The sequence below is a fragment of the Cynocephalus volans genome, chromosome 8 (assembly GCF_027409185.1).
Source record: "Cynocephalus volans isolate mCynVol1 chromosome 8, mCynVol1.pri, whole genome shotgun sequence".
NCBI lineage: Eukaryota > Metazoa > Chordata > Mammalia > Dermoptera > Cynocephalidae > Cynocephalus > Cynocephalus volans.
The window spans coordinates 7235117-7254244 of record NC_084467.1 but is presented as its reverse complement, the minus strand read 5'-3'; the positions used below and the strand labels follow the sequence as shown (position 1 = coordinate 7254244).

At 54.6% G+C, this 19128-nt stretch overlaps 1 protein-coding gene across 9 annotated transcripts in view; it reads right to left on the bottom strand.

The window, feature by feature from the left end:
• Positions 1–6640: 6640 nt before the first annotated feature.
• Positions 6641–19128, bottom strand: part of SPSB1 (splA/ryanodine receptor domain and SOCS box containing 1) — a 69498-nt gene continuing 57010 nt past the window's right edge. For 8 of the 9 annotated variants that reach the window (XM_063106642.1, XM_063106640.1, XM_063106635.1 and 5 more), the window contains 2 exons: positions 16603–17445; positions 6641–7863 (listed from right to left, as the gene is read on the bottom strand). In XM_063106642.1, the coding sequence (XP_062962712.1) occupies positions 7736–7863; positions 16603–17296 (822 nt within the window). In that variant the 5' untranslated portion in view covers positions 17297–17445 and the 3' untranslated portion in view covers positions 6641–7735. Of the gene's footprint in view, positions 7864–16602; positions 17446–17566; positions 17742–19128 lie in introns of those variants that run through there. The other variant, XM_063106638.1, reaches the window with a different exon arrangement.

Genomic DNA, 19128 nt, shown 5'->3' with positions numbered 1-19128 from the left:
GGGCCGTGCTGCCACCCAGGAAGGTGGGATGCCTTGGAAATTGGGCTCCCACCCTGGTTCCCCTGGGGGCAGAACAGGCCCCAGTTGAGCAGGAGGGAGCAGCGAGGCCATGGAGCAAAGGTCGGTGGGCCAGTGCCAGGGCCCTGGACCCGCTGGGGCAAGCTGAACTCTGGTAGGAGGCAGGCTGCTAACCAGTAAGCAAGTTGTAAAAACCCAGCTCAGACACAACATCTGGCAGCCGCTTCAAATAGTTCTCTGTCTGAAGTTGGAGTTGCTCGCGGCCCTCCTGTAAATCAAACCATGTGCACAGAGGAGCCCTGTGCTGACCCGAGGCACCCTGCTTGGCTGGGCCCCAGCCGTGCCTCCAGTCTCCCTGGATCTTTAAATAGCCCGGGGTTCACATTCCATTTCCTTGTACGATCAATTCAGAGAAGGCCTGGCTGGAGAATCTGCGGGGACACGAATCACATCCCTCTGTCCCAGAGAAAGATGGAGGCAGACATCACTAGGACTCCTTGGGGAGCTTGGCACGTGGAGCCCGTGCCATGGGCTGAGCCTCTGCTTCCAATGACCCCTGAGCAGTGCCCACCCTTCCCAGGCCCCAGGACCCACTCACTGTAGGTGGTCGGAGGGGAGACAGAGTGTCCAATCCCCTGTCCACTAACAAGCTGCTGGCCTGGGCCTGGCCCTGAGGCTCCTAAGCAAAGCCTGGGCAGCAGCTCGTAGAACTTCAATCCATTCCAGAGCAGATCTGCCCCATGGGGCTGCCTGTATGAGGCCAGGCAGGGGGACAGCACGTAACGACTAACAGCAGGAATCCTCAGCAGCCTCTGCTGCAGGCCTGGCACTGGGCTCTTCCCACCCACATGGTCTCGTACATCCTTGTGGCTGTCCTGGCAGTGGGTACCATTGTGAACTCTCTTCAGAGATGTGTGTAGAGGGTTGAATGGTGGCCCCACCAGAGATGTGTCCGTGTCCTAACCCTGGAACCTGTGAAATGTGACTGTATTTGGAAAAAGCATCTTAGCAGATGTCATTAAGGATCTTGAAATGAAATCATCCTCGATTGCCAGGATGGACACTAAACCCAGTGACAAGTGTCCTTGTAAGACAGACACAGAGACAGAGGGGAGAAGGCCATGTGAAGACAGAGGTAGATATTGAGACGATGCTGCCACAGGCCAAGGAGCGCCTGGAGCCACCAGAAACTGGAAGCGGCAGGAAGGACCCTCCACAGGGAGCACAGCCCTGCCACACCTTGAGTTTGGACTTCCGGCCTCCAGAGCTGTGAGAGGGTAAATGCGTGTTGTTTTCAGCTGGCCCGTGGGCAGTACTTTGTCACGGCTGCCGTACGCAACTAGTCCAGTGTGGAAATTGTGGATCAGAGAGGCTGAGTGAGGTCACACAGCTCTGAACTGCCCTTTTCTCTGCTACCCCTGGTTACTGATCGGTTTTTAGAAAACTGGACCTTTTTTCCTTCCAGAGAGACCAAGGTTCCTGAGCCCAGGCAATTTCCCTGCAAGATGTTCTTCTAGAAAGAGGTCGTTCACTGACAAGGTGACTTCGGTATACTAGGAGCATAAACGAGGGTCTCTGGGCGCCACAGAGGGTGGGCACTGCTTTGATCGGTCACTGACTATGGCCACACCGCGCTCTAAGCACGTTACAGACATTGGCTCACCTGCTCCTCACAACAACCCTGATAAGAGGAAATATTCTCCCATCTGACAAACGATGAAACCAAGACACAGGGAATAACGGGGGAGGGTGTCCGGGAAAATCCCCTTAAAAAGCCCTTTGGAAGTGAAGGAAGCCAGACACAAAAGGCCACATGTTGTATGATTCCACAGATATGAAATGACTAGAGTAGGCAAATCCATCGGGACAGACACTAGATTAGTGGTTGCCAGGGGCCGGGGGGAGGGGGAAATGGGGTGCTTAATGGGGATGACGTCCCCATGGGGGGTGGTGAAAATGTTTGGGAACTAGAGAGAATGTAGGGATAGTTGCACCACGTTGTGAATGTTACCAAGTGCTCCTGAAGTGTGTATTTTAAAATAGTGCATTTGATGTTACGTGAATTTCACTTTAATTAAAATAAAGGGACTGGGTGGGAGTGCCTTGTACTGAGGTCCTGTTGCGCCTGGTCGTAAGCATATAGGGTCTCAGCGACCCCCCCAGGGAAAGAAGTGTTGGTCCCACTTCATGGGTGGGGACAGCCAGGCTTGGGAGTTTAAAGTTACCATCTTGAGCAGGAAGGAGGGGAGCTGGGTGTCAACTCCAGGCTCCTCTCCAGTCACACAGCCCCCGACACGGGGCCTAAACTTGAAGGTGAAGTTCCCTTGATTCTCAGCTGGAGTTTGTGCCACCTGTAGATATCAGAAACCCTGACGGCCACTTTGCTTAATGGAAATCATTGGAAACTTTGGAAAATCTTTCAAAAGGTGGGGCTTAGGTGTGCAGGGGGGAGGGGGGATAGAATGCTTGCTCCTTGCACTGTGAAGAGACAGGGAGACATGAACCAGGGAGAGGCATGGTCCTGGGGGTGGCCTTGTCCCTACATGCTGCACTGAGGTCGTGGGAAATAACCATGAGCTGCTCCAGAGTGGATGGCCCTTCTGGAAGGGTCTTGACTGGGCAGTGGCTTGGAAACTTGAGTGGTGTCTCCAAGCTCCTGCTTCAGCTTTCTAGGAACTAATTTCCTTGGGGAAACTGAGGTTCGGGGGAAGAGACGAAGGCTGAGGTTTCCCTGCCTCTACTCCAGTAGTTCCCTGTAGGCCCAATTTGTTCATTGCTAGGGCGAGCGCTTGCAAGTTGGGTGAGACGCAGCGTTGACCTCCAGCTCTTGGGGCTTTTGTGTGTGCTCTGAGACACAGAGCAGGGACAGCCTGGCGAGCCATGCTAACGTTCTCAAGGAATCTTCCAGACCAATGGTCTCCAAGCTTCCCTGGGTCTCAGCCCACTGTGGGACTCTGAAGGACCCCATAGTAATGGCAGAAGGGTCCGCATGGGTACAAGTCTGCATATAATTCCGGGATCCCAGCAACCCCCAGGGCAATGTAATCAGAATCATCCATGGGTGTTCAAAGATGCAGATTCCCAGGCTCCGTTTATTGCAGATCAAGCTTTCTGGGATTTTATTTCTCCCCAAATTCCCCAGTGATTCAGATGCAGGGGGCATCTGTGAACCTCCAGCTAAAATCCCCAGGTAGGTCCTGTTACTCATGTCAGACACATCTTTAGGGACAGCTGCAAGGTCCTCCCTCAAACGCCATCAGGGGAAGGGAGCTGGAGGAGACCTTTGTCTTTTCTGCTTATAGAGTAGAACCAGAAGAGGCTGCAGCTGGGCCTGGGTGGGAAGACAGACCCAGGACAAGATCAGTGCCACCTTCCATCCAGCCAGCTGCCCCAGCCTGTGCTTTTCCACTGAGAACATTCCCTCTGCCCAGGAAAATCATTATCAGACCAGCAGCAACAGCAGGAGCTGTTCCCCAGCCTAGGAAGAAAGATTCCAGAGAAGAGTTAGTTTTCTCTTTTCATACAAAAAAAAAAAAAAAAAGATCAGATCCCGGGAGAGGACACCAAGGTCCGAGTGCACCAGGAGGATGGTTTGGCAGTGTCCTGCCTGCCACCAGCTGAGTCCCGAGAAACTCTCCGAGAGCCGTGAGCAGCTTCCTCTGAGTTTGCTTGGCCAGGACATCAATTTGTTGACTCTAGAGCCCAATCCCTAGCTCATGATTTCCTCCCTGGTTGCCATGGCCCCGTACAGAAAACACAGCAAACTCCTGGCCCTGGGCAGCTCATTTATTTCAAATATTCCTTGCAGCTGGAATCCAACCATGTTTGGGTGTCTGGACTGGAGCATGAACTAATTGCTCTGTCTTCGGCCCCCTCCCCAGCTCCCCCAGCATAGTTTATGGTTCAGTAAAGTCCACATTCCTCACCTCGCCGAGGAGCGGGAGGGCGGCCGGGAGGGAGGGAAGCTGTGTGTACAAGGATGCGGACGGGAGGGCTCTTCCCATCTATGGCCAAGCCCTGAGAGTCTGCTACCTGCTCGAAGGCAGGGGATTAATTACAACCACATGGGCCAAGTCTGCACAGATGGTTTTATTAATATTGCTCCCTTCAGCACAAAACCCTGCTCCCCCAGAAGTCTCCCGGCAGCACAAAGGCTCTTATTTTCCCTGTGCCTCCCCCGGCCCCCAACGCCTGACCCCACTCCTCCCCTGCCACCCTCTTCAAAGGAAGCCAGAGTTCCCACTGCAACCCAGACATGAACTCCAACCTAAAAATAATTTTAGACCACCTCTTTCCTCTGATCGTGTCTGGAGAAGGCATCTAGGAGTCCCTTTTCCCAATACCCACCTTGATTTTTGGAGACTATACCTGGGAAGAAAGAACGTTTATCAGGAAGTTGGTTTAGGAATGTTTGGTCCATCCTCAAAGACAAAGTTCCAATGCAGGAACTGCCTTTTTCCAGAAGTGCACAAGCTTTTAAAGTATTTGTTTGCACACCTGCTAAGATGCCGGGCCCTGCTTTGAGAGCCGCATCTTGCCCTTGATGGCCTCCCATGAGACAGGCGCTACAATGCCTGCCGTTCTACAGAGGCTCATCCAAGGCCACAGATCTCATATTTGAACCCAGGTCTGAGTCAGGAGTCCATGTGCTTGTCTCTGGGCCAAGCCACCAACACACTGAAATAATTTCCCTTTACCCAGCAACTTTGCAAGAGAAAGAGCTGACGCTGTCACAAACAGTGGTATTCAAATTCTCTCAGGCGAGGTCAGCTGGGGAATTTGGGGAAAATGCAGGTTCCTGGGCCTGGCCCCCAAAATGTTGATTTGGTCCATCTAAGGCAGGGCCCTGGAACCTGCATTTTAGCAAACCTCCCAGGTGGTCTAAAGACATGGGACATTGGTCCCAGGGGTCTTGGGACCCTCAGGCCAGGCACTTTTCATGGCACCACCAGATCCTGACGTACCTTTAGAATTTACAATCCCCACAGCAAGTTGAACGTACTCTTGCAAATTCTTTGGACTCTAGTCATGACATGTGATCACATCTAGCAAATTTCTTGACTGTTCTCTTTATCACTCATCGATTCTCTAAATAAGCCAGAATTTCCTGTCCTTTCTGCTGGGGGCTCTGCCCATAGCACTGGCATGACGGGCTCACTTGGCAAAGGCCCCTTGAGTGTCACTGTGCACTTGGCACCAGGGACACAAAGACGAACGAGGAATCTGCTCCTTCTGCTGAGCACCCAGAGCCTGAACTCTGAGGATGCCCACAATGGCTCACGAAAGCCCATGGTCAACTCCAGCTTTATAACCGTACAGATGAACCAGGGGCACTCATTCATGTGCGCAATCACTTTCTATTAGGCGCAGCAAGTTCCCTTCGTTTGGGCTATCAGGCTTATGAACTTCTTTTTTTTTTTTTTTTTTTTTTTTAAAACAGTTTTATTTTTTTATTTTTTATTTTTTTTGTCATTTTCGTGACCGGCACTCAGCCAGTGAGTGCACCAGCCATTCCTATATAGGATCCGAACCCGCGGCGGGGGCGTCGTTGCGCTCCCAGCGCGGCACTCTCCTGAGTGCGCCACGGGCTCGGCCCCTTATGAACTTCTGAAAAGGGAATGGGGACGTTCTGAGATCAGCCCTCCAGGATGGTCCTCCTCTGACTGGGGCTCTGGGTGGCATCTCACCCTCTGCCAAGAGGTGGCACCGAATCCCGCCATCATCTGTTGACGACTGTGGGCAGGGGAGCTGCTGGACCCAGGAGGGGTCAGCCTCGCCTCTTTGCCCTCCCCCAAGGCACAAAGGAGGTACTCAGAAGCGGTTTTATATTTTAACAAACTTTCCTTTATTAGGTAACTATTATCAACCATCATAAAATAGAACTGGGGTTTCAAAACTGTACAAGCCACACGGCTCTGGGGAGTCGGGGGTGGGGAATGCAGAGAGCCCGGAGACTCATCCAGCGCCCCGCGGGACGGCTGGGTCAAGGCAATAAGCTGGGATCTGTACAAGGGAAACTCTCTCGCGTGCGACATTCATCAGAACGTGACCCACCCTGAAACAGGAGCAAGTTGAATCTTGAAAAGCCTTACAGGTAAGGTCCCTTGCCCCAAAAAGAAAAACCCTCAAAGTAATAAGGGGATAATTTACATTCCTCACCCAGTCTTGGCACCAATTTTGTGCTTTAAAAAATATACTCCATTGGAAGATTTTTTTTTTAAAAGGTACCCTACAGCAGCTGTTTAAAACACAATTCTTACAAACAAATATATATATATGAATATATATTAAACATTTTAAACAAATAAAGTCATCTATTGTACCTGTGCAGAAATGAACCGAAGTCGACTCTGAGGTGACTTCAAGAGAAAAGCAATGGCGGGGTGGTGGCAGGTGCTGGGGGATGCTACGTGGGGAGTTGTTGGACGGGGCATCCCTCTCTTGCTGGTTGCCCTGCACTGCCCCTCGTGAGGCTCTGAGGGGGGTCGTGATGCCTGGAGGTTGTTCCACTTGGTCCTGGAGCCTGGGCAGGACCCTGAGCATAGGCCCGACTCTGTGCCTGATCTTACCCTCCTGCCCTGTCCCTAGCTTCTCAGTGGATGGAGACCCACCCACCCTCCCTTCTTAGTTCTAGTGGTCCCCCAGGCATACCCAGAGCTTCTGAGGATACACCTGGGAAGTGTCAGCCAGAAAAGCAAAAGCAAACCCACACCACCAAGCCCATGGAAGACTGCAGAACTACGACCCTGGGCGAAGATGGACGCGCCCAAGAGGTAAGTGGCTCCCTGAAGACACGGGGAAACTGCCACTACCCTTTGGACAGGCTCCCTAAGCAACGTGAGGCTAATTCTCCCTGAGGGGCCCGCTGGGGAACTTGCAGCAGAACCCTCTGGAAACTGTAGGTCAAGGGACCCAAACAAAGACCCTGTGCCTGCGTATCCGTGCACACGTGCCACAGGCATAATAACCCAAGGAGGACAGGTGAGGCACACACATCCCAGGGAGGCAGCAGGTGGAAGAACCAACAGAACACGCCAGAGAGGTGACTGAAACAAGGTTTCCTTTCTAAGTGGAATAAATAAATGGCTTTTGTTATTGTTGAAAGAATAAATACAGGGTACGGGGGCACCGTCAGCTGGGGTCAATGCTGCTGGGTGTTTGTTTGCCTGCAGAAGGTCCAAGTTTGTTTTCTGTCTTGGGTCCGTGGTGAGTTTTTGACATCCTGAGCTTCACCTGCTACAGCAGGCCCCGCTGGGCTGGGCACCGCTGGCATGGCCCCAGCCCTCATCGAAGCACCTCTTAGCACTCCTGGTATCTGCTCCCGGAGCCCAGCGCTTCCCACCGGCCCCAACACCCTGGGCCCCAGGTGGCTGCAGCCTCCTCCCAAAGGTGTGGGGAGCACCTTATCCCACCCCGAGAGCAGATTGGAGCTCAGTGTAGGGCTTTAGTAGTTTATTCTCTGTCTTTTTTCAAGGAGGGGCTGGAATACAGCATGCAGGGATACTGCCTTCTGCCAATGTCAGGGAGGGGTGAGAGGAGCCCGGGTCGGAATCTGTCCGTGTGCAGCTGGGGAGGCAGAGGAGGACAAGTGGCTCTCCTGCCCAGGGCTGCGGCCGCCGGTCCAAGGTGCAGGGGTGCAGGGTGATGGCCCCAGTGGCCCGCGGCTCAGTGAGTTGGCACCAGGGGGCTGTTGTGCTGGTGGTCCCCAGGCAGAGCGTCACTGGTAGAGGAGGTAGGCCTTGAGCGAGGCGGGCAGAGGCAGCGTGTGGATCTCACCCAGGCGCTGCTTCCCCAGGGCCAGGCGCACCGAGCGGCGACAGAGGTCCATGAGCGGCAGGGGCTCGGCTGGGGAGACCAAGAGGACAGACAAGTGCAGGTCAGCACAGCTCGGGATGGTTCCAGAGCAAACGATACTAACAACAAGGGCAACACTATCAATGGTTACTATTTATTGTAATAAAGAAACAATAATTCAGTAATGCGATTTTAAACTTTAATATCAGTAGCTAACACAGGGAACCCACCCCGGGCCGGGCACCTGCGTAAGCCCTCTGCAGACACGAACTCAGTCCCCACAGTGGTTCATGATGAACGATTTAATAAGCACACAGGGACCATCATCATCATGCCCATTTTACAGATGAAGAAACTAACTCTATTTAGATGGAGTCTAAATAACTTGCCCAGACCTGCGCGGCTGGCAGGAGATGGAGCTGGGATTTGGAGCTGGCCAGCCCTGCTCTTCCCGGCAGGCCACTCTACCCTGTCGGACAAGCAGCAGCTCAACGTGTGTGGGTCTGGGGCAAGGGACAGCCGGTGCTCCCCAGCAGGTGCCCCTAGCACAGATCCTGTGCTGGCGTTAGGAGGGGAATCGTTCTGTTACCCGCTGCTCTTGGGTGCTGTCTCATCTCTGTGAGGCACAGGCACCTCACATGCCAGGGTTGTACACAGGCTGACATCTGCACCCTGCATCCACCTTCTCAGCCACCAAATCACGCTGCCAATTAGGACCTAAGAAATGCTGGCCCAAGTCACATGTTACAGCAGCAGGGCTGAGGAGCCGACAGCAAGTCAGTGATGGAGAAACCCCAGGTCCCTGTGCTCCTGTCCACCTGGGCCACCTCCCCCAACTGCCCCAGGCACCACCGGGGTGTCTCGCCGCCAGGGGAGCTAATGGCAAAGTGGACTAAAGACTGGCTTCTAGCTGCAGCCTTTGAGGGCACCTCGGTCCTGTGTCCCCAGAGGGCCTGGGCTGCCTTCGGACAAAGGAGGCTCTGTTCGGCCTGCATCTCAGATAAACGCTCTGCTCCAGACCTCAGGAGTTTCAATATCCTTCCCTCCGACGCTTCTGCATGCCCTGCTCACCCTACTTCCCAGGGGACCCCTCTCCACTCTCCTCCCCAAAACCAGGTGTAGGTGAGCACAACTGGAACTGCTGGTGCCACCCCACAGTGCTGTGGGGATGGAAAGAGCAGAAATGAATGGATTTGTGGCTTCGACCATGGCTTCCCCTTGACTTTGAGACTCTTTTATGAGTCAAGTAAAGGTAAAAAAAATAATAATAATAAAAAAATCCCTGTCCCATTCCACCAATAAAAAGTGGATTAAAGTTCTTTAGTCTTCACCAATGTGTCTCAAAAATATTAAAAATAACATTTAAAAACTCAATTACTGAAGACCAAATCCTATGGCTGGGAGAGGGAGGAAGGGAGAGACTGCTAATGGGTACAGGGCTTCTTTTTGGGGTAGTAAAAATGTTCTAAAATTGATGGTGGTGATGTCTGCTCACCTCTGACTACTAGAGGCCACTGAATTGGACACCGGAAGAAACTTTAAATGAGTGAATTTTAAGGTATGTGAATTATAGCTCAATAAAGCTGTTATTAAAAAAAGAATAAATCTTAGGCTTGATAATGCATTTACTAAATTCCAGGCTTTGAAAGAAGATAAACCACTGCTCCTCATCTCCAGGAATGGAGACAGTAAATGTTTTTAATGGAAAGCTTTGAAATGGGGCCTTTCCTGGACGGTCCCAACTCCGCCAGAGGCAGGACGAAGAACTAAATGACCTTCGTCCTTCAAGGCCAAGGATTCCACACACCCCTGGTGGAGCAGGGCTGGGTCCCACACACCTGCCAGCTCACAGGTTGGGTCTCCCTCTTGTAGAACGTCTCCCTCCAGACCTGGCTCCTCACTTCCACCCTGCACAGCAGCCTGACCTAGAGCAGATCATGCCCTCTGCCTGGGCAAGATTCTCCCCCAAGTCCCGTCCAGCTGAGATTCTAAAGACCAGAAATGCTTCATTGCAGCTCTCGGCCTGGGCTTGGCTATGGAGAAGCAGCCCTTCTGCACGATGGAGTGGGGGGATTTGGCTGAGCCTCCTCTTCTCTGCTCAGGAGCCCTCTTCCATTTGTCTGTCTCTGGGTCAAAGGGCCTGGGCTGCTCCGAGCCCCCTTGCTGGAGGATGTGGCTCAGCTCCCACTGGGGGGTGGAGGGGCTTCCCCTGGTAGCTGGATGGCCCTTGAGAAATCGTTAAGAGCCATCAAATGTGGCCTAAGAGCCCCGCCAGGCTGTGGGGACCAGGGCTGACAGGGAGTTCCCAGCACCACCCTCTTGGCTTGATGGGTTTCAGGTCAGCTCAAACACTCTCAGGAAGAAATGCTTCTGTAACAGCAGAAGCCTGAACAAGCCCCAGTTCCACTCCCTTATTTCAGGGGCTAATGTCACAGCACCAGTAATAGCTGTGGTTTTTGAAGCACCTGCTTTGTGCCTGGTGGAGACTATAGCCCCCAAGCTACAGAGGGGGAAACGGGCTTGGGGAGGTGAGAGTTGGGGGTTCAAGGTCTGCCAGCCAAGGACTCCAAAGGGACCATGCTCTACAGTGACCTCATTCCACCCGCTGCTGAAAGCAGTCACGTTGTGTCGGGGAGTTTCTCCTGTCTGAGCATCTTTGGATCACACTGAATGACCCAGGTAGGCATAGACTGTGGGATCTTCCAAGATGGGCTACAGAAGCGTAAGCTAATGGAGGCAGGGGGGCACTAGGAGCTTAAAATATGACCAGAGCCATTCAGGCATTCCATGGTGGGTCTATTCTCTGGGCCCTCAAGTACCCAAATAGGTCATGCCTCTATGATCTCGCAGGAAGAAAACGATGGTGTGCAGGGCCATGGTCACTCTGCTTCTCAAAGGCCGGGCAGAGATTGATTGAGAATGCGCCAGCCACAGGAGCGGACGTGGTGCCCATGCCATGGAAAAATGCCCATCCCACCAATTTGGGTTGGTCATTACCAGGACCCAAGAAGGTCTCCCCCACCTTGGCACCTGTCCTGTTGGCTGTGGCCTCTGGCTGCCGTGCCCAGGAAACTAAGGTGCTCACTCACTTAGAGAATTCCTATGAATGAGAGAGGGAAATGCTGAATACGCAGCAAAGAAACCAGGAAGTAAAGCAGGTGCTATTTTGGGGAGCAGAAGGCTGAGGAACTGGAAGAGCCCCTGCACCAACTTCTGCATTTCTATGACAAACGCTACCTGGTGGCCTATCTGAGCACGCATGTCCCCTGGGCCCCAACTCATGAGGCTCCCTCAGTGCTGAGAGGTTTCAGCCATCTCAAGCCTCAGCAGCGTAGTGCTGTAACTCGTTTGTGGGCTAAATGAATGAACTGCAGGTCTGTGAGGTCAGGGAAAATGTCTCACATCAGGAAATGTCCCAGAGTCAGCAACAATCACGACAACCCATCATGGCTCCTGTGGCTGGCCCGGTGCTTACTCCTGCCAGTAGCCTGTGTGAAAATGCCCTGTGAAATGGATTCTAGACTGCTGCAGGTGGCAATGGCCATCGTGGGACGTGTGTGTGTCTTCCCTCCACATTAAGCAGTTCTTACAAAGAAGAAGAGCCGAACAGAACGTCAGCCCCTGTCCTCATCAGCCAGGGAAGGGCTCCTGAGGTCTGTCTAGGCGATGCAGACACTCTTGGTCCCTCTGTGCCCCCAACTCTAAAGCCTGCTGTCTTCCTATGACCAGTCTTTCTGGGGGAGGGGAGAGGGTCTAGGACAGCCTCTCCCCACCATGGCCTGTCACCCCACGAAGGAAGCCCCTGGCAGGGTGAGGAGTTCAGTCTCCCGGACGAGGCGCTCCCTGCAGAGCCCAGCTGGGATGGAGGTGCAGGACAGAGCCAGCATGGGGCTGGGGCACCCTGGCAGGGCGACTGAGTTGAAAGGCTCCTAAGGACAGGAGCTGAGCCTTCCCTGAATCCTCAACCACGACAGTCCACACTAAACTGCTCCGGCAGCTCTCAAAGGGAGAATTTTTAAATGGCACCCGCAGGGAAAATGCTTCCTTAGTGGGAGAGGCCTTGAAAAGCAGTGGGGGTGGGGGACAGGGAGGCCCCACAAGGTCCCTCCCTGGAGTGACAGCTAGTCTGCTGCTTGCAAATAGGCCTTTTCCTTCTGCATCTCCAGGGAGGGTGATGGGCAGGTCTAGGGGTCAAGCCAGGCCCTGTCCCCTCACTCAGCAATGGCCACCCTCACCCTTCCCCCCAGGAAAGAGAGCAAGGGTGACACAGCAGCCTCAGCACCAGAGCCCATGAGCCCCAAGGAGGGACGAGAAGTGGCCTGTGGTCAGAGCTGGATGGCGGGGAGGTCACACGAGGATACCCTGAGTCCCTGCCTTTGCTTCTGGCCCATGACCCTGGCATGGTAGCAGGGACTGTGCTGGGGAGGGTCAGCCTAGCATGTGGGGGACAGTAGGCTGGGAGAACCCAAGGAGGGTGCCCACGCCAGGCGACCTTGGCTGACCTGCTCTATGAATGGCTGCTCCCTGCTGAGGTCGGACCTGGTGTGGGGCTGGGCACTGAAGAAGTTCCAGACACCCCAGGGAGTAGAGCCACCTCCACCAGCAAAGCTCTGACATCAGGCCTGACACCAAGAGGACAGATCTATCCAGACATGCCCGGAGCTTCCACCTGCCCCGCTCCCTGGGCAGGTCCCAGGACCTGGTCTCACTGCGACATTCCCCCTTCCTCAGTTGCCTTGGAGGGCAAAATTCTACTGGGACAGAGGACTCAGGTGGCCTCTGCCCTGAGCCGATAGGTACCCACCATCAGTAGGGATGACATGAGGGGAAGAGCACTGGGCTGGTCTGTCACTTTCCCCCAGGCGGTATCGTGCCGAGAGGAAGGCTGCAAGAGTGGTCTGTATATCTGTAGTGGGTGGAGCACTGTCCTCTCCCCCAGCTCACGCCCATCTGGAACCTCAGAATGTGAGTATATTTAGAAATAGGGTCTTTGCAGATGTGACCAGTTGTGATGAGGTCATACTGCATTAGGGTGGGCCCTAAATCAAAGAGCTGGTGTCCTTCTAAGAAGAGGAGACACACAGACACACAGAGAGAAGGCCACGTGAAGTCAGAGGCAGAGATTGTGTCTAAACGCTGAGGAATGCCACCAACTGCCAGAAGCCACCAGAAGCTAGCGCAGAGGCAAGGGACGGATTCTTCCTCCGAGCCCTCAGAAAGAGCCAGCCCCGCTGGCATCTAGATTTCGGACATCTGGCCTCCTGAGCTGTGAGAGAACACGTTTCTGTTGCTTGAAGCAGCCCAGTTTGTGGTAATTAGCAACAGCAGCCGCAAGAAACAGACATGCCATCCCGCCCTAAATCAGCCTCTTAAATCAGACACTCTTAAATCATCGCTTTTAAATCATCCCTCTTAAATCAGCTGCTCCACCAGGCTTTGAGCCACCCCACCCAACAGCTCCTGTCAAGGTCATCAGTGGCCTCCTTGTTGCCAAAGCTGACAGACAGTTCCCAGCTGTCAACCTCCTTGGCCTGGCATCGCTCTGTCCTCCTTGAAGCCCCTTCCTCCCTTGGTCCCCCAGACGCCACTCTCTGCCTCTCCTTGCTCTAGTCCCCTCACTCTTGAGCTGGTCTCGTCCAGGGTCACAGCTTTAAACGCCACCCATACGTGGATGATGCCTCCACCGACCACTGTCGAGGATCCAGGCTTGCAGAGCCACCAGATGCGTGGAACAAGCCTCTCACATCCACCCCCTGCCCCTCAGCCTGCCCGTCCCTCGGGCCTCCCCATCCCGGCTGACGGCAGCCCCATCCTTCCACCCGCTCAGGCCAAACACCTGGGGTCTTCTTGACGCTGCTTATCTCGCACCTACTCTGCTGATGTGCACCTTCCAGAGGGTCCCAGGGTCTGGCCCCGCTCGCCGCGTCCACTGTTCCTAGCCTGGCCAAGCTCCCATCACCTCTGACCTGGACAACAGTCATGGCTCCTCCCTGGCCACCCAGTGGCCACTCTGACCCCTTTCTCCCATTTCTACACAGCAGACAGAGCGATCCTTCTAAGACACAAGACACCCCCTCAATAAGGGCACCAAGTGTGAGTTTAAGCAGGTCAAGGCTGGTGGTTCTAACACACAACACCTCGTCCTACTCCCTGCCCCACCCCTGCTGTGTGACTGAGGACAATGCTCCACCCTCTGTGCCTTGCTTGCGTCCCAGGAACTGACCACACCTATTCTCCCATCTGGATCCTCCAAGGTCAACTGGTGAGGGGAGCAGGGCTCATGTCTGACCGGGACTGGGGAAGACAAGAAGCCAAGGGGCCCTGGCATTACGATTCTGGTGACCAAGAGGGTCCTGATGTGCCACTTGGAGTCTCCATCCAGATTCCAGCTCCAGATACAGTCCCTAGCAAGTTGTTCCCATTCTCACAGCCCCCACCCACCCAACCCTTTTAAAATTTTCCAAACAAGAAAAATCATGAAAGCGTCTAACTTCCCATTTGATGCAGAGCTAAGCAGGGCATTGTCTACTCACAAGACATACATCTGGGCTCCAGGACTGTTTTGGCAGAACCTTCTGTTCAATTAACACCCTGACTCGTCAAGGGCCAACAGGCCCCAGTCCCCTCCAGGGGTCTGTGTTCTGTAACAGAGCTGGGATGCGCAAACTGTGAGGCCATGCAAACTCAGAGCTTGTGAGAGTATCAGCAGGCCTGCTCCTGCAGGGGACAGGGCTGGACCACTCTGCTGCAGACTCACAGTTTCGATGGCCAGGCAACAGCAGCCCTGGGAATCCCCTCATATGCCTGTCTGCACAGAATGGGCATTAACCTCCCTGGATCCATGACCACCCCCTACTGGAAGGAGGAAGGCAGGGCCGAGGGCCAGGGCTCCCCAAGATCCTAGGTCTTGGGCAGGATGTGCTTGGGGCTTCCAATCCCTACCTGTCCCCGCCCATCCCCGCCCATTCCTGCCCACCCCTGCTCGGGGCAAATTTGGCTTTGGACTGACTGCCACTCAGTTCAAATCTCCACCTGTCCCTGCCCATCCCCACCCATCCGCACTTGCCCATCTCTGCTCAGAGCAAATTTGGCCTTGGTTTTACTGCCACTCAGTTCTGTCACCTGGGGAGACAGACTCACAGAACTTGCTCTGCGGGATCACTAGTGGAGGTTACTTCCTCAGTGATGCTCCCTGCTGGGTGCACACCTGGCCACCTCTGCCAAGAGTCCCATGACCTGGGGGTGCTGAGCTGCAAGAGTGAGGGTGGAGCAACCTGGGAGACTGCACCACAGACACCCTGTCCAGCTGTCAGTTCACTGTCATTACCTGGTCAGAGCCAGAGTAGAGGATTGAGAGACAGGGTGGGGGAGGCTTCCAAAGAGAAACATGTAAGAATTTGCTCATGCCTGATCATCCTGGGCATTTTCTCCAGTATCCCAAAGACCGAAGTCAGGGGGTGAGAGGGAGGAAGAGGAAGGAGAGGAAGAGGGGGTTGGAGGAGGAGGGGGACTGGGAGAACCTGTAGGTTTAAAGACTGCAAGACAGAGCTGGCGTCTGCACTCCTACCTCCCAGCGGGGCCTCACGCACCGCTCGCCTGGCCTGCAGGATGGGGTTAGAACTAGGGGTGCCAGGCCAAATCTGCCCCTTAAAGACAATCAGCTTGTGGGTGGACGGAGCTTTCTTCAGGTGGGATTTGCAGGCCAAGAGCTCCAGGAGTGAGGGTCAAGCATCGGAGGTAGACAGTTCTGGAATGCCAGGACCTCCTGCTACCACAGGCTCCCAGCCAGGCAGCCGCGGAGCCCTCTGCCCCCCAAACCAGCACAGTGCCACAACGCATCGGTTATTTTCACACATAGTCTGAGAAAGACTATTCTCCTTTCCAAAGGGACAGGCAGAAATCTCTGCTGACTCAGCCTGTTTCTAATCCACATGCTCCTCCCCAACAGTTTCCCAACATCATGACTTAACAAGCTGCTGTCAAGACTGTGTCCCAAAGGAGCCCACTCAGAAGCCTCCAGTACCAGAGAGGAAGACCCTAAAACTGTCTGAGTGAGGAAGATCACTAGCTTTCATTTATCTGAGAAGCCCTAGTATCCCCAAGGCTGCAAACCCCAGCTCAATAATACACTGGCTACTGTGCTAGGATTTGGTCAACTACAGATCAAACCCGGAGGCAGGTCAACTAGAGACAAAAAAAAAGACCACCCATCCACCCATCCACCCATCCACCCACCCATCCATCCATCTATCCATCCACTCATCCATCCATCCACTCATCCATCCATCCACTCATCCATCCATCAATCCATCTATCCATCCACCCATCTGTCCATCCATCCACTCATCCACTCATCGATCCACTCATCCATCCATCCCTCCATCCATCTGTCCATCCATCCATCCATCCATCCATCTGTCCATCCATCCATCCATCCACCCATCTGTGCATCCATCCACTCATCCACTCATCCATCCATCCATCCGTCCATCCATCCATCCATCTATCCATCCACCCATCTGTCCATCCATCCACCCATCCATCCATCTGTCATCCATTCATTCATTCATCCATCCATCCATGAGGCACTGCCAGGTAATCTAGCAGTCTCTGGCTATAATTCCTCATTCAACCAGAGTCACCTCTGAGTCGTGAGGGTCACCTCTGAGGGTCTGAATACACTGGGATATCTACTTGAAGACATTTTAATTCCAACGACTGTGTAAACTTCTGGTTTGGGCCACGGGGACAGGAGAGAGCACTGCCTCAAAGAATGCAGGAGACACTTACGATCAAGTCCGTTCAAGTAGCGCATGCGGATCTCACAGTGGCCCCAGACGGCGCTCACTACAGGATACAGTTTTTTGCCCTTGAGTCCCCGAAAAGCCACTCCCATGTACTGTCCATCCACAATGAAGCTCAGGGTCCCATCATCCATGTCCAGGGCCACAAGGAAGGAGTCGGGGACGATGAATGTCTCGTCTGGCTCCAGAAAGGCTGGGTAAGTTTTGCTTGGCTGGTTCTTGCCATCGTGGTAGAGCCGGTTGCGCCCCAAGTCCCAGCCCCAAGACTCGTGGTTATTCCCCACGAGGGTAGTGTACCCGACGGAGTGGAGCGGGGCATCAGCCGTCGCCACCCCCACCACGGCATGCGTGCCCCGCTGCCTCATGGCCCACGTGATCTGCCACACATGCAGCCCGCGCGTGTACCCAACTTTGCCCCTGATAGCGTCTGTGCTCTGGGCCACCGGATGCCGGTGAAAGATGAGCTTGTCATCCTCCTTCACGAAGACGTTGAGCGAGCGGTCGTTGTTGTTCCAAGAGTGCAGCAGCTGCACGTCGTAGGACACAGGGGGCATGTCCAGCAGCAGGTCCAGCCGGGTGGGCTTGCAGTAGTCCAGACCCTGCAGCTCCTGCTTCAGGGGCCGGCACGTGGGGTCCCTCATGTCCACGGTCTTAATCCCTCCGGTGACCTTCTGACCCATGTTCACCTTTGGTTTCACCTTCTCACCGACTCCCAAGGCAAATTCATCAATCTCGGGGCCTCCCCTCCAGTTCTCTAGTCGGGCCCAGAAAGAATTCCTAGGGAAGGTTGCTAGGAGACCTCTGCGAGTTGTGGAGTGTTCGGTATTGCCTAGTGGTGGAAAGAAAAACAGGAGGCCAGGTAAGCAGGTGCAGGACGAAGGGGAAAGAGTTAGCCAGGATGGCAGGGCTGACCACAGCGACACGTCCCAGCAGCCCGACGCCCGCCACACCTGATACGGGGCGGGCTGGAGCCCTGGCACGAATGAAATCCTCCTCAGTCCCTGTGGCTACATTGTCACAAAGGAAAGGGGCCATCCGCCCAGCAGTCTGGGTGGAGGGGCGGGCTTAGGGGCTGGCGTCACTCTTAACTCTGCCGGGTACCGTCTGAGACACGTCGTTGATGCCCACCACATGCCTGATGAGGGTTTCACAGGGTGGAAGGACGAGGTGGCACAGAACCTGTAATCAGCCACGACACAGGAGGTGTCTTTGTGGTCAAAGCAGAAGGAGGCATGTGGCCCTCGCTTCGCTGTTTAGGGGAAGCGGGAGGACCAAGTAGCAGCAGTGGAAGTGCCACATCTCAGCTCATCCCTCTTTTCCAGCACTGCCACTCCAGGGAACCCCGGGGCAGACAGAAAGCTCAATGCGGGGGTCTGTGCATGCCCTCAGCGGGCAGGGCCCCAAGAGCCTCTGAGCTGCAGCAAGTCCCTGAGCAGATCTAGTGTCCCACCTGGCCACAGTGACACTCTTCGCAAGGCCCCTGGGCAGGCCTCACTTTGGCTGGGCATGGGGGCTCTAAACCCCCAAGCCCCAGGTAGTTCTGGACCAACACTTAGGTGACCGGCCACCTCTTCTTCCTGTCCACACCCTTCAACTAGAAGCCAATGTTTCATCCTTTGGGTCTCAACAGCCCATCTGGGGAGGAAGTCTCACTCCAACACACTTCACTCCTGCTCTGGCTTCACTGTCCCCTAGATCCTTTACAGGAGAGCAGGGACACAGGATTGGAGGAGGAGGAGGAGGCTGAAGATGTGGGACTGGCAGGACATCCACCACCCTCGGTGTCCAGCCTTGGGTAAGGGGAAACACCGTGTTGTTTTGGCTTCCTGGGCCTCACTCAGGAGAAAAGATTCTTTCTGCCATTGAAAACCTCCCTGGCCTCTGGAAGGGACTCTTGGCTGCCCAGTGTGGGGGACAGGCTCCTAGGATCTAGCAGACAAGCGGGAAGGCAGGCTCCCGGCTAAATAAATGCAACTAGACAGGCTTGCAGAGGAGCCGGGCGAGAGGCTGCTGGGGACCGCGTCATGCGGGGTTACCTGTTCCAAGGTGCCTGACTAGAGGGACAAAGAGAACATGAAGGAACCTGGCATGGGGGAGACTGCAGGCTCCCAGACACAGGGAGATCTGGGGACTTCAGAGCTCTGGCCTCCCTGCTCTGTGCGGGGCAGCAGGGCTGGGGTCTGCCGTGGGGCTGGACGAAGCTGCCTCCCTCTCAGCTGGGAAGAGACCCCCTGAGATGGCGTCCTCAAGGCAGCCGGGCCTCCCGGAAGCTTGCTCCTAGCAGAAGGCTCATGAGTGGAGACACCCGGTTCCCTGGACCCTTTATCTCTGTGGGAAGGTCACGCTTCTCGCCCTCCCCTTTCTGGTGTGAAACAGTGGGCCCCCTTGGTCCCAGAGGCACGGTCATCTCTTCAGAGGCGGGCTAGGACTCCTTGTGTGCAATGTCTGCAAAGCAGGTGCAGAACTGAGGCATCCCTCTGCAGCTGGAGGACTGCCCTGGTTCTGGAAAGTT